Here is a 14,911-nt window from a genome sequence, read left to right as displayed (position 1 = left end):
AATTAAATAACCACAATTTTCATCAATCAAATATTGTCAAAAGCATAAATGGATAACGAACCAAATCTAGGTCCACCACTTCATAAAATGGGAACTAATACACACCAGCTTTTCCAACTTCAACACAAAACTATCAAAAGCATAGATTATTTTGTATGAGCAATACACACATAAGTAGTAGTTATTATTCTATAATATAAATGCTACAAACTAACTAAATAAATTATGAGATATGTAAAAGCAGACCAAAATTTTTTGTTTAGTAGGTTGCTTTATCTCTTGAGATAAAGAATATACTATATATATATATATATATATATTTATATATATATAACAATTAGAGTTAACTTGCACAATTGCTGATTTTTTTTTTTTTTTTTGAGGGAGAACAATGGCTGAACTTATGCCTCAGATATTACTCACACTTCATAAATTAAGATTTGAAAAACTTCCAACAATATCCAAAAAATATAATAATAATAGTTCTTCATATATTAATTCTTTCATATAATACCTTTATAACCCCTGCACAATCAGTGTTCTTCATAAGGATGAGCCCTCCAAAAAAATAAAGAGAAAAAGAAAGCTTACCTCGAGGAACACTACTAAAATCATTACATTGGAAAGCAAAGGTCGGCAACGGTGGAGAAAATCACGCATTGAAAACCAAAGATTTATTGAATCAAGACCGTGATATTATTGAATCAAAACTTTGTCACATATTACAAAAAGAGATATGTCCTCAAGATTAATACCATTGCGTCTTACTATCAAAAAATAAATAAATAAAATATCATTGCGTCTGACACTGGAAAAAGAGATAAAATTAATATCTTTAATTTACTTCTACCTTAGAGTCTTTAATCACATGAACACAACCCGCCAGGCAGCAACCTTCAAAGTTAAGGAAATTGATAACAACTACAAAATCTCCTTCAACCTCAGTCACATTGGTGTATCTTTAATTTACTTCTACATTAGAGTCTTTAATCACATGAACACAACCCGCCAAGCAGCAACCTTCAGAGTTAAGGAAATTGATAACAACCGCAAAATCTCCCTCAACCTCAATCACATTGGTGTCAATTTTCAGAGCAAAGACAATGGCTCCCTTCAGGGTTTTGAGTTTAGGGTTATAAAATAGAGTTGGGGGTTTCACCGTTTTAGTATGAATTATTATTTTTATTTAAATAATAAATATATAAGGTATAAAATCTAAAATAAAAAGAATCTAAAATAAAAATAAAAATAAAATAATGGTGACATGGAAAATTGTGGGAGTTTTAGAGGTTTCGGTTTTATATATATATATAGATTACATGTATTTCCACACACTTTTCACTATGCGTATTTCTACATGTTTTCAAACACATGTTTTTAGTTTTTAAGTACATGTACTAAACACCCCCTTATTAATACGGTTTTGGTATATTTATCAATTCCAAACTCAATAACAATTATCAATGGCCATAAAAATTCTCAAAAATGGTGTAGTATTTTAGGTTTTTTTTTTTTAGAAGATATTAGGTTTTTATTTTGAATTCAAATACTTGGTTCTTTTAAATTTAACTATTTTCGATTAAAAAATAGAGTAATATTATTTGTATTTTTTTTGGGCATGACAACTAATTGTTTTTGTAAGGGCGGTTTTTGGGGCCCAGGCCCAGCAAGTAAGTGGTTCTGACTCAAAAGTCCCCAGACAATGAATTTGTAGAGAGTGGGTTACAGAGCTAAGACTAGACGAAGTGAACGTCAGTTAGATGTACGCCATGCAATACGTTGAACGTGAGAATATTCCATTTACGTTTAATAAGATATCGGTCCGAGGAGACGTATAAGTGCACCTCTTGCTCTGTTTACAGACTATAGAGTTCTTTAACCTTTCTCTCTCTCTCTTTTCTTAATTCTCCGATCCCCTCTTCTTGGGGATTTTCTTCTCTTATATAGCTTCCTTGAATTGATAAGGACCTTACACTTGTTAGTCATCTGGACCTTCACTTGAGTGTCTGTCCTATCGGACATCTCCCTTATCCTTCTGTGAGTTGCACTGGCCAATGTAACACTGTTCGCCTGTCTTCTCTACATTAATGCGACTGAAAAGGTAGCTTCCTTGCATTTAATGCGGCAGCTGTGGTTGCCTCCTGGACGCCTAACATTATCCTCTTGTTCGGGATGGTTCCTCACTATGTGTAGGGTATACGTTGGACTCCCATCTGGCGTGTCCGAGGAGGCGCTCCTCCTCGAACGCCACCTTAAATAAGTCCGGCCCAACAGGATTGGGCTGGAAATCTTCTGGCCCCGTTTTCCCTTCTTGTCATGGCTGGACTCCGCGCAGGGCCCAAAGCCCACTATTGGTTTGTAAATTTCACCCCTACAATAGCCCCTCAAAATTCCGACTCCTTCTTTCTCGGCCGAGGAGGAAAGGTGGGATTTTGACATACATTAGACTATTTACTGTGGATTCTTGCTTCACCCGTGCGGCGGTATGCTTCTCACGTGACTCATTAATGACGGAGGTGTTTAATGACCTAGGAGGAGCTAATTATTGCTTTTAGCGGTTTTATATCTTTTTAATCCGACGGTTAGACGTTAGATCAACGGTTGGGATCGTTTCCGTCTCCCTAGGTGGGAGTATGTCTGTCCATCTTCTCCAGGTTACATAAGATTTTCGAAGGCATTTCCTTCTCATTTTTGGACAAGCATCCAAGCACTCAGAGCATTCCCTCACTTTCCCTTTCAAAGCGTTCAAGCCTTCGCAGTCGTCCCCTTGAAGATTTCCTGCAAGTTCCACACCCGTAAATGCGCACTCCTTTTTCCATTGCCCTTTTTCCAGCGTTATTCCTTAAGTAAATCGTCTTTGCATCACCTAGGGTTAGGGGGATGGGTAAGCTTGACAAGTTGGTAGATTCCCCGGCCGGTATGGAAGGCTTCAGGGCCAAATACCGTATTCCGCCGGAGGTAGGTCTAAAGTATTGTCCTCTGGAGGAGCTCTTTCTCAAGAGAAGAACGGGGCAGGTTGCCATTCCGGTGATAGTTTTTGTGGAAGGAGGAATGACCATCCCTATGGGGAGGATAACTAGGGATTATTTGCGTGGTCATAGGTTGGCCCCTCACCAATACGTCGCAAATATGTTCCGGATTCTAGGGTGCATAGAGGTCCTGAACAATCAGATGAACCTCGGCCTTTCATGGCATGACGTGGTTCATTTATATGAACAGCACAGCCTCGACGACTCATATTACTTGAAGTCCAGGTCCAATAAGGTGAGGTTGATATCCTGCCTTCCCAAGTCCAACAAAGGCTTGAAGGACGACCTTTTGATCGTCTCCGGACAGTGGCATGACGGTCTTCACTACCCAGTCAAGGCAGGAAAACCAGGTGGGGCACCACAGAGTTAGATCCCTTGGAAAGGATCTTAGTTTTGGTCTTTCCCCCTTTTTCTTTCATTGTTTCGATTCTGACTTTACTTGTTTGCCTCCTCGGATGAACATAACCCTCTCTTCGGACCTTGCAGACAAGAAGCATACGACTCCTCGGCTTAGTTTGGTCAACGTTCAGGCACTCAATTTCCTTCTAAGGTCTGAGATTTACGTGAGTACAGACGGGCAATTACGAGCTACGCCTCTGATTTTGGACTACGTGCCCCTTACTCGTGCCCTAGTGGAGCCCGGCCAAGCAATCAGGGCAGGTAGTCCGCGATTGGCACGGATCGACGTATCCGTACCAAGCTTTCTTGCTTCGAGAGATTTACCTCCTGTCCAGCTGCCTGCTCAGCGTGCCTTTCCCGCAGTAGTTATCCCAGCGGAAGAAGCCAGTTCCTCGCACTCGTCTTTGGAGGATCAGATAGACCAATTTCACTTCGTCGAGGAGGGAGAGGTGTCGGCTAGGATAGTAGAGCTTTCGGATTCTGATTCAGGTCTAGACCGCGCCTCGGCAGCCCCTGACCTTGGTTTAGTCACCGCAGAAGTTGGTACCAGCCAAGAGCTTAAAGAAGAAGGAATGGACCTGAGACAAAGGTCTAGCCTCAGGGGCCTCCTTGCCAATAGGAACAAAGGGCAGTCCTCCAAGGATGCCCCAAAGGAGCAGCCGACCTCCAAGGCTCCTCCTCCTCCTCCTCCCACATCGGATGCGGTACTGCAGCCTATGCCCAATTTACGGCGGAAAAGGTCTGTGGAGGAGTTGGAGGAGGGTGAGGTTGGCCAAAAAAAATCCAAACCCCAGAAGAAGGGCAAAGAGACCAAGGAGCCCAAAGAGAAGAGGACCAAGTCCACTGATAGCCGAGACGAGGCGGCTATTCGGAGGGAGCAGCGAATATGGTCGCCGCGGCTCGAACTGGATGGCACTCCAATTTCTTGGGATGCAACCCTTTGGGAGTCCCAACGTCGGAAGGCGTCATTCTTGGCCGAGGCCCTACAGCAGCCTCTTCTTTTGCCTCGCGACATGAATGGGCTACGGGATACTCGGCAACCCGAGCTCTTCATGTCACTGAAGAGGGACATGGCCATGGTAAGTGAGAACTTCTCCTACCTCTTTCTCTTGTTACATATCTATTTATGCATCATTCTCTTTAATTAAGCCTTTGCTTTTTCGGCGCAGGTCACTCAGCAAATCTTCGTTGTTGAGGAATGGGCCAAGAAGGCACGTGAGGACCTCCATAACGAGGCTCAGTCCCACTGTGCTGCTGAGAGGACTGCAGGCGACCTCAAGAAGGAAAATGATGGTCTGAGCCATGAACTGAAGGAGGCAAAGAAGAACCATGCGAGCGCGAAAGCCGGCCTTAAAAATGCTACTAAGCAGGCTGAGGATCTGCGCCTACAGCTCCGTCAATCCGAGGAAAATCTCGCGACAGAGAAGCAGGCAGTTTCAAATCTCAAGTCCGAGCTTGCGAAGGTCAAGGGGGAGGCCCGTCTGGCCAGGGAGGCGGCCGAGAAAGCGGTGTCAGCCTCTTATGATCACGGGGTCAAGGACACTGAGGTCAGGCTGGCCGAGGAGGTGGCTACTGTATGCAGGGAATACATCACCCTGTCTTGGGGTGTGGCCTTGGACCGGGCGGCAGTCCTAGCGGATTCCAATCTTAGGAAAACTGAGAACATCTTTTTTCCTGAGGACGTTCGTGAGATCCCTGACGAGGTCGCGACTGAAGAGCCTCTCCCAATGAAGGCTTTAGCCTCGGAGTCCACTATGCCTACAGCTGAGGATGCGCAGCCGGCCGTGAAGGACAAGGTGCCCGAGGACAGTCTTTCAATCAGGGAGGTTGTTGCACAGGCCAAAGAGACTGTTCCAAGGCCACAGCCAGCAGACGACCAGCCTGGGCCTGCTCAGGGATCAGATTTATGAAAGTAGTATAGGATCTTACTTGTTTAGACCTTTTTTTATATTTTGATCTGTTTAATGGTTGTAAATGGATCACTTTTGGGGATTTTAATGAAAGGTGTCGTTTCCTTTTCTTCTTGTTGTTTTACTTTCTCTTCTGTTTTTATCATAAATGGATGTTTATTTTGCCCTTAACTGCTGAGAACCAAGCGTGAATGAATGAATGTATAAAGAATGATAGTCAATAATTTAGACAGAATTGCTGCGAGGCTAATTTCCCCCCAAGTTTGCATTTGGAGGAGCCAGGCAGGACTTGGGTTCTGTTTAGCGCTTAGTGAGAGTTGTTGGGGAGTTAATTTCCCCCAAGTCTGTGGTCCGAGGAGCCATGCAGGACTTGGGTTCTGTTTAACACACTTAGTTGAATTGTTACGAGATTAATTTCCCCCAGGAGTTCTGTTTAACGTTGAGTCTGTGGTCCAAGGAGCCATGCAGGACTTGGGTTCTGTTTAACACTTATTGAAAATCGCTTCGTGGTTAATTTCCCCCAAGTCTGTGGTCCGAGGAGCCATGCAGGACTTGGGTTCTGTTTAACACTTAGTGAGAATTGTTGCGAGGTTAATTTCCCCCAAGTCTGTGGTCCGAGGAGCCATGCAGGACTTGGGTTCTGTTTAACACTTATTGAAATCGTTGCGAGGTTAATTTCCCCCAAGTCTGTGGTCCGAGGAGCCATGCAGGACTTGGATTCTGTTTAACACTTAGTGAGAATTGTTGCGAGGTTAATTTCCCCCAAGTCTGTGGTCCGAGGAGCCATGCAGGACTTGGGTTCTGTTTAACACTTATTGAAAATCGCTTCGTGGTTAATTTCCCCCAAGTCTGTGGTCCGAGGAGCCATGCAAGACTTGGGTTCTATTTAACACTTAGTGAGAATTGTTGCGAGGTTAATTTCCCCCAAGTTTGTGGTCTGAGAAGCCATGCAGGACTTGGGTTCTGTTTAACACTTATTAAAAATCGCTTCGTGGTTAATTTCCCCCAAGTCTGTGGTCCGAGGAGTCATGCAGGACTTGGGTTCTGTTTAACACTTATTGAAAATCGCTTCGTGGTTAATTTCCCCCAAGTCTGTGGTCCGAGGAGCCATGCAGGACTTGGGTTCTGTTTAACACTTATCCCAAATAGCTGTGCAGTAACACGGCGTCAAGTATGGTGTCTTTCATTAATAACAGTACCTTTTCAGGTTATTTACATTCCATGGACGTAGTACTACATGTTTGTCCAAGTCTTCTAAAAAGTATGCCCCAATGCCGGCTACGGAAGTGATACGGTATAGGCCCTCCCAGTTTGGTCCAAGCTTTCCCCATGCAGGGTTCCTCGCGGTGCCCAGGACTTTCCTCAGCACTAGATCCCCAGGCGTCAAGGGCCTTGACTTCACCTTGGCGTCGTAGCCCTGTTTCAGCTTTTGCTAATAATAAGCTAGGTGAACCATCGCATTTTCCCTTTTTTCTTCGAGGAGATCCAGGCTTTTTTCCAGAAGGCTGTTATTAGCAATGGGGTTGAAGGCAGTAGTCCTCTGGGTTAGGAAGTTGATCTCCAGTGGGATGACAGCCTTGGCTCCGTAGGTTAATGAAAAGGGGGTTTCTCCCGTGGACCTGTGAGGCGTGGTGCGGTATGTCCACTAGACGTGGTCTAACTCTTCAACCCACCTCCCTTTCGCGTCGTCCAACCTCTTCTTCAGTCCATTTACTATGGTTTTTATTGATGGCTTCCGCCTGTCCATTACCCTGTGGGTAGGTCGGTGTGGAGTATCGGTTGATAATTTCCAGCTCATTGCAGTATTCTCTAAAGGCTTTGCTGTCAAATTGGAGGCCGTTGTCCGAGATCAAAGTGTGCGGGGTCCCGAACCTAGTGATAATATTTTTCCAGACAAATTTCTTGACATCGACGTTCCTGATGTTTGCCAACGCCTCAGTTTCGACCCACTTTGTGAAGTAATCGGTGCCTACGAGAAGAAATTTCTTGTTCCCAGCCGCTTTGGGGAAAGGCCCTAGTATATCTAGGCCCCATTATGCGAATGGCCAAGGGCTGGATAACGGGTTAAGTTCTCCGCCCGGCTGATGTATGTTCGGGGCGAACCTTTGGCATCGGTCGCACTTCTTCACATATTCCAGAGCTTCTTTATGCATGCTCGGCCACCAGTAACCCAGCGTCATGGCCCTGTGGGAGAGGGACCTGCCCCCCGTATGGCTTCCACAAATCCCTTCATGTAACTCCTTCAAGATGAGTTCCGTAGCCCCTGGGTGCACACACAGCAAGTATGGCCCCGAGAACGAGCGTCTGTAAAGTTTGGAGTCCTCGGACAGCCAGAATCGAGAAGCTTTCCTTCTGATTTTGTCAGCCTCAACCTTATCGTCCGGTAAGGTGTCGTGCTTTAAGAACAGCACCAGAGGGTCCATTCAGCTAGGTCCTGCCCCGACGTTGTGTACCCGAATACCGTTGGCCTCCTCTGTTGTTGGGCGGCAGAAATCTTCAACCAAAATAACCCGCGGAAGGGGCTAAGTCGAGGAGGTGGCCAGTGTTGCGAGAGAATCAGCATGGGTGTTCCCACTCCTGGGTATATGTGTTAAACGGAAGTCATCGAAATGGGTCTGCATGTGTTTAACCCGAGCAAGGTACCCTTGCATTCTTTCATCCTTCGCCTCCAATTCCCCATTTACTTGTCCTACAATGAGTCTCGAATCTGAGAATATGCTTGCGCATTTTCCACCCAATTTCCTGATCATCGACATCCCCTCCAACAGTGCCTCATACTCGGCTTCATTATTCGTGGCCGAGAATCCGAGCCTCAACGACTTTTCTATGATTATCCCTTTGGGAGAGACTAGAACGAGCCCCACCCTTGAGCCCCTTTGGTTTGCTGCACCATCGATGTGTGCTCTCCATCTATTGTGCTCATGCTGAGAGACCGTGCTGACCAGTTTCCCATCAGCACTTGGTGACCCCGACATTTCCATCCCTTCTAGGGTGGGCTCTGCAAATTCAACTACTAGATTGGCGAGGACCTGACCTTTTATGGCGGTGCGAGGCATGTATCTGATGTCGAAGGCGCCCAGGATTGTTCCCCACTTAGCTATTCTGCCTGCGTAGTCGGCGCTGTGGAGGACTGATTTCAGTGGAAGTTGAGTTAGCACAACTACTGTATGTGCCTGAAAATAGTAGGGGAGCTTCCGCGTGGCTTGTACGACGGCCAATATAGCTTTTTCGAGGGGGAGATACCGGGCCTCTGCCTCCTGTAGCGATTGGCTTACGTAATACATGGGTTGCTGCATGTCGTTGTCTTCTCGGATTAGCACTAAGCTCACCGCATGAGAGGCTACTACGATGTATGCGAACAACACCTCGTCGGCATCGGGACTGGACATGATCGGTGGTCGGGCGAGGTATTCCTTGAGCTGTTGGAAAGCTAAAGCACACTCTTCAGTCCACTCGAAACCCTTCCACTTGTGCAATAGGAGGAAAAAAGGCCTGCATCTGTCCGCTGAGCAGGAGATGAAACGGTTTAAAGCAGCTATCATGCCGGTAAGCTTCTGGACCTTTTTGGGATTCCGAGGAGGCTGCAAGCTATGAGTGGCTCTTATTTGGTCAAGGTTAACTTCAATTCCTCGGTGGGTCACCATATAGCCCAAGAACTTTCCTGATCCCACCCCAAATGAACATTTGGATGCGTTCAGTCGTAGCTTGTACTTTCTCAGAATTCGAAACACTTCACCGAGGTCTCTGATGTGGTCGGCCGCCAATTTGCTCTTTACTACCATGTCATCTATATACACTTCAACAGTTTTACCCATCTGCTGTTCAAACATCCTAGTCATCATCCTCTGATAGGTCGACCCGGCATTCTTCAGGCCAAAGGGCATCACCTTATAATGATAGTTGCCAACTGGGGTGACAAAAGCGGTTTTTTCTTGGTCTTCGGCAGCCAGGGATATCTGATGGTAGCCTTGGAAAGTATCCAAAAAACTCATTCGGGGGTGTCCGACAGTCGCATCTACCAATCGGTCTATCCGCGGCATTGGGAAAGGATCCTTCGGGCAGGTCTTGTTTAAGTCCGTGAAGTCTACGTAGACCCACCATTTTTCGCTCTTCTTCTTTACCACGACTGTGTTTGCTAACCATTCGGGGTAGAACACTTCCTTGATAGCCCTAACTTTCTTCAATTTTGCGACCTCTTCTCTCACAGCGTCTACATGTTCTTTTGACGGCCGTCGAGGAGGTTGCTTCTTTGGTGTTATGGCCAGGTTAACATTAAGGTGATGGCATATGAGATCTGAGTCAACCCCAGGGGCTTCATAGGGATCCCAGGCGAATACGTCCTCATTCCGTCGAAGAAAATCAACTAGCGCTGACTTCTCCTGTGCTAGTAATTCCGAGCCGATCTGAAAAAACTTCTCAGGGTCTAATCCGACAAGTATTTTCTCCAGCTCGTCACAGTTCACCTCCATGTCCGGTCCTCCACTACCCGCAGTTTGGATCGGGGTCATTGATTGCTGTAAGCCGCTTTCGACTGAAGTGGAAGGTTCCCTATTTGATCGTCGTGAGATTGCCGACACCATGCATTGCCTAGCCATTCCCTAATTCCCTATTATTTCTTTACCTTGACCTCCTGACGGATACTTCACTTTTTGGTGCAAGGTTGATGACACAGCCCCCAGTGCATGAAGCCACGGTCGGGCCACAATAGCTGTGTAGGGGAAGTATGCATCTACGACAATGAAGTTCACCTCTACCACGTCCGAGTCTGTTTGCACAGGCAGCCTAATCATGCCTTTTAGGATGACGATCTTTCCTTCAAAACTAACCAGAGGGGAATCGTATGGCAACAGGTCTTCTGGCTTCAAGTTCAACCCCTTATACAAATCGGGGTACATTACCTCCACGGCGCTGCCCTGATCAACTAACACCTTTTTCATGTCATAACCTCCTATTCTGAGCGTAACGACTAGGGCATCGTCGTGGGGTTGAAGGGTTCCTTGCTTGTCTTCCTCCGTGAACCCGATCAATGGCGTGGCACTCACTTTGGCTCTCTTGGATTCCCTTTCGTCTGGCTCAGTCGGGAACCTGCCCACTGACATTACTCTGAAATGGCTAGAACCGGTCCTCCCAGGTGCGGCAAGAATGACATTGATTGTGCCAATGGGTGGCCTCAATATGCCTTGTCTGGTTTCGACATTCAACTGTTCAGGGCGGTGCAATAGATGCCTCAACTTTCCTTCTCGGACAAGCCGATCCAAATGGTTCTTCAGATTCCTGCAATCGTCGGTGATGTGACCGGGCTCCTGATGGTACGCGCAGTACAGATTCTGATTGCGTCTTGAGGGGTCGCCTGCCATCCTGTTCGGCCACTGAAAGAAGGGTTCGCACTTCACCTTCTCCAAGATCTTGTGCAATGGTTCTCGGAACACAGCGTGGACTGCCTGAGCCCCAGTAGGTCCGGGCTGTTCCACGTAGTCTCTTCTCGGCCTGTTACTGCTGTTAAAGCGGTCCGACCTGAAGTCCCTCCTCTCTTGAGGGACAACCTTCGCTTTACCCTTCCCCCTCTGCTGGTCCTCCTCAACCCTTTTGTACTTGTCTATTCTGTCCATGAGTTGGCGCATGCTGGTGACTGGCTTCCCAGTGAGGGACTTTCTTAAGCCATGCTCTGTCGGCAGGCCCCTTTTGAATGTACTAATGGCGACGTCATCGTAATTTCCTTCTATCTCGTTGTACATTTCCCAGTATCTGTCCGAGTAGGCCTTCAGCGTTTCTCCTTCCCACATGGACAAGGATAAGAGGGAATCGAGGGGCCGAGGGACTCTAGTGCTGGTGATGAAGCGGGAACCAAAAGCCTGCGTTAGCTGTTTAAAGGAATCTATGGAATTCGGTTGAAGGGCATCAAACCATCTTATCGCCATGGGTCCCAAGCTGGATGGAAACACCTTACACATTAGCGCCTCATCCCTGGAGTGGACGGCCATCCTCTGGTTGAATTGGCTTACATGTTCCACTAGGTCAGATCGACCATTGTATATGGCAAACGTCGGTTGATTGAACCGCCGAGAAAGCACTGCCCTCTCTATTCTACACGTGAATGGCGACTGGGAGATGCGATCTAGGGCCTTGCTCATGGCATCATTGGCCAGGCCTTGGTAAGACGGGCTTTTGTGGCCACGTTTGCGAGGCCGCTCTTCCTCATAGGAAAAAGTCTCGCTCGGAGGGGTTCTTGACCTTCGCCTGTATTCGCTGTCTTTATCACTGCTAGTGTCCAAGCCAGGTGCAGGACGTTTTCGCTGCGCTCGACGCAGCTTCTTCTTTAAATCATAAATCTCTTGCTGTAGAGCCTTTCGCTCGTTCTGCTTATGGGATGCATGATCTTTCCCTTTTGAGCGGCTCCTACTCGTGTGAGAGGTGTTCACACTGCCCTCTCGTTGATTATCTTGGTCCTTCCCTCGTTCGAGATTCAAAAAGTTGTCCTGTCGTTGAGATTCTGCACGTCCGGTTTGGCGCGGACCTGATCCTTCCATCTCTTACTGTTTCACTTGTCGAGACACCAGTTCTCCCCACAGACGGCGCCAATTGTAGGGGTGAAATTTACAAACCAATAGTGGGCTTTGGGCCCTGCGCGGAGTCCAGCCATGACAAGAAGGGAATACGGGGCCAGAAGATTTCCAGCCTAATCCTGTTGGGCCGGACTTATTTAAGGTGGCGTCCGAGGAGGAGTGCCTCCTCGGACATTCCAGATGGGAGTCCAACATACACCCTACACACAGTGAGGAACCATCCCGAACAAGAGGATAATGTTAGGCGTCCAGGAGGCAACCACAGCTGCCGCATTAAATGTAAAGAAGCTACCTTTTCAGCCGCATTAATGTGGAGAAGACAGGCGAACAGTCTTACATTGGCTAGTGCAACTCACAGAAGGATAAGGGAGATGTCCGATGGAACAGGCACTCAAGTGAAGGTTCAGATGGCTAACAAGTGTAAAGTCCTTATCAATTCAAGAAGGCTATATAAGAGAAGAAAATCCCCAAGAAGAGGGGATCGGAGAATTAAGAAAAAAGAGAGAGAGAAAGGTTAAAGGCACTCAAGTGAAGGTTCAGATGGCTAACAAGTGTAAAGTCCTTATCAATTCAAGAAGGCTATATAAGAGAAGAAAATCCCCAAGAAGAGGGGATCGGAGAATTAAGAAAAAAGAGAGAGAGAAAGGTTAAAGAACTCTATAGTCTATACAGAGCGTGCATATCTTCCTTAAACGTAAATGGAATATTCTCACATTCAACGTATTGCATGGCGTACATCTAACTGACGTTCACTTTGTCTAGTCCTAGCTCTGTAACCCACTCTCTACAAATTCATTGTCTGGGGACTTTTGGGCCAGAACCACTTACTTGCTGGACCTGGGACCCAAAAACCGCCCCTACAGTTTTAATTCAATTGGAAAATTTATTATACTATACCTAAGGTATTCTATCTAGGTTTTATCTTTTTACAATGCCTCATAAGATAAGTTGTTAATGATAAATACTGTAATAAAGTATTTAGTAGTAGAATAAGAACCAATTAAAATCTTCTAACTCATATTTTATGAAAATTGTTTTGTTGTTTCTCAACCCAAAAAAAAAAAAAATAGGGATAATTACACATAACCCACCTGTGGTTTGGGCGAAAATCACTTTGCCTACCCGTGGTTTGAAAAGTATCACTTAACCCACCTGAGGTCTGTTTCCGTCACTCTCCGTAACCCACCTCGGTCTCTGCCGTTACAAAAACACATTTTAACCCCAAAACAGAACATAACGCGAATCAAAACCCCCAAAACTCAAACACTTTTCGAGAGAGACACCCAAGGTGCAATCAGGCTTGTTCTTCGCGGTTTGGAGCGTGTGGAGAGGGAGAAAGCACTTGTTTGCATCATCGAACCTGGGCAAGGTATGTGTGATGTTTTTTCATCTGCATTTGGGTCTGTTCCTGATTTAGGGTTTCAGATTTTGTTCAAGTGTGAACTTACTGTGTGAAAGTTAAATCCAGGAATCGTGTTATGTTGAGATGTCTTCATCAAGTGGTAATTTCTCGGGTTCATGTGGACATATGTGCAATGAGCAGACTTGTGTTTTGAGAACAAGTTTGAGTTTGCACAATTTTGGGAGGAGGTTCTTGGGTTGTAGCCGTTATAAGGTTGGTCCTAAGTGTCCTTTCTTTGTTTGGATTGATAACCCAACCTGTCCTCGTGGGAATGAAGCTGCACCTTTGGCTCTAGAGAAGATGTCTAGGCTTCAGACTGCTCTCCAACTTGCAAATGAGAGGGAAAGGACAGCTCTGGAAACGGCAGAAGAAGCTAGGCAAATGGCAGAAAAGGCTCTTGAAGAGGAAGCCAAAGCCAAGGAGAGGGAGAGAAAGGCTCGAGCTGTCTGTTCAAAAGCTAAGGAAAAAACCATTCTTGCTGAAGAGAAGTAAAGAATGTGGAAGTCTGCATGCATTTTGTCATGGATCTTTTTTGTTATTGTTATGTTGTTGTGTTTTGGCTCAATTGAGTTCTCTGGAGTGAAGAGACCTAGATTGTTGCCCCTGAAGTAGTTAATTGGTTAGTAGAGATAGTTATGGCAATGGTGTTAATGAATTTGCATTGTAATAGCACTAGCCTACTGATGTAATGTTTTGATGTGTCAATGAATGAAGAATTGGTCAATTCTTGAGTATTTTGTGCATATCCTAACAACCATTCAATGGAAGAAGTAATGGTCAATTATCAATTTGGCTGTGCATACCATAACAACTATTCCACCATAAAAACTTTCATACACTGTATTAGAAAAATATACTTGGACATAATTTGTAGTAGCAATAAATAAACTTCCATATAATTTGGCTGTGCATACCATAACAACCATTCCACAATAAACACTTCCCATACACTCTATTAGAAAAATATACTTGGACACAATTTGTAGTAGCAATAAATAAACTTTCATATAATTTGGTTGTGCATACCATTCCACAATAAAAATAATATACTTGGACACAATTTGTAGTAGTAATAAATAAACTTCCATATAATCTAGTTTGGACAAATATTGTTCCATACAAACTGTAATATCACAACTTCCATATAACAACCTGGAGTGTATTGTACCTTAATTACAAAAAAGCACATTCCAAGGCCAGCAGTGATTGTTTTTTACACTAATTAGTAATTACAAAAAAGCACATTCCAAGGCCAGCAGTGACTATTTTTTACACTAATTGATAATTACAAAAGGCCAACAGTGGTCTTCACAAAAAAAAAAAAACCAAAAAGGCCCACATGTTCCCACTAGCTTTACTCCCAATGCTGGCATGCGTACCCACTAACTTCATTCATTTCTTGCCTTTACTCTTTCCTCTTTCCACCCACTGGATTCATTTTTGGTGGCCTTTGTGCAGCAAGCTGTCCTCTAGTCCTCACACCACCAGTGCTCCCACTTGCATGTGAAGGCTACAAAATAAAAAATAGATCCACTTGTTAAAAAATATCCCAAGCTACACAACCATCCAGGACTAAGTTACCTGTGAAGAACTTGGTAAGGTATCCCA

The 14,911-nt window shown here is 45.4% G+C and overlaps 1 protein-coding gene across 1 annotated transcript; it reads right to left on the bottom strand.

Moving 5' to 3' along the window:
• Positions 1-9,936: 9,936 nt before the first annotated feature.
• LOC115951573 lies at positions 9,937-11,865 on the bottom strand. Its single transcript, XM_031068751.1, has 2 exons — positions 11,243-11,865; positions 9,937-11,164 (listed from the first exon to the last, which is right to left on the bottom strand). The coding sequence occupies exons 1-2, from the start codon at positions 11,863-11,865 to the stop codon at positions 9,937-9,939; spliced, it is 1,851 nt and encodes a 616-aa protein (XP_030924611.1).
• Between the last annotated feature and the right edge of the window lie 3,046 nt (positions 11,866-14,911).

The sequence above is a fragment of the Quercus lobata genome, chromosome 7 (assembly GCF_001633185.2).
Source record: "Quercus lobata isolate SW786 chromosome 7, ValleyOak3.0 Primary Assembly, whole genome shotgun sequence".
NCBI lineage: Eukaryota > Viridiplantae > Streptophyta > Magnoliopsida > Fagales > Fagaceae > Quercus > Quercus lobata.
The sequence above is the reverse complement of the archived record's forward strand: the minus strand, read 5'-3'. Positions and strand labels throughout refer to the sequence as shown.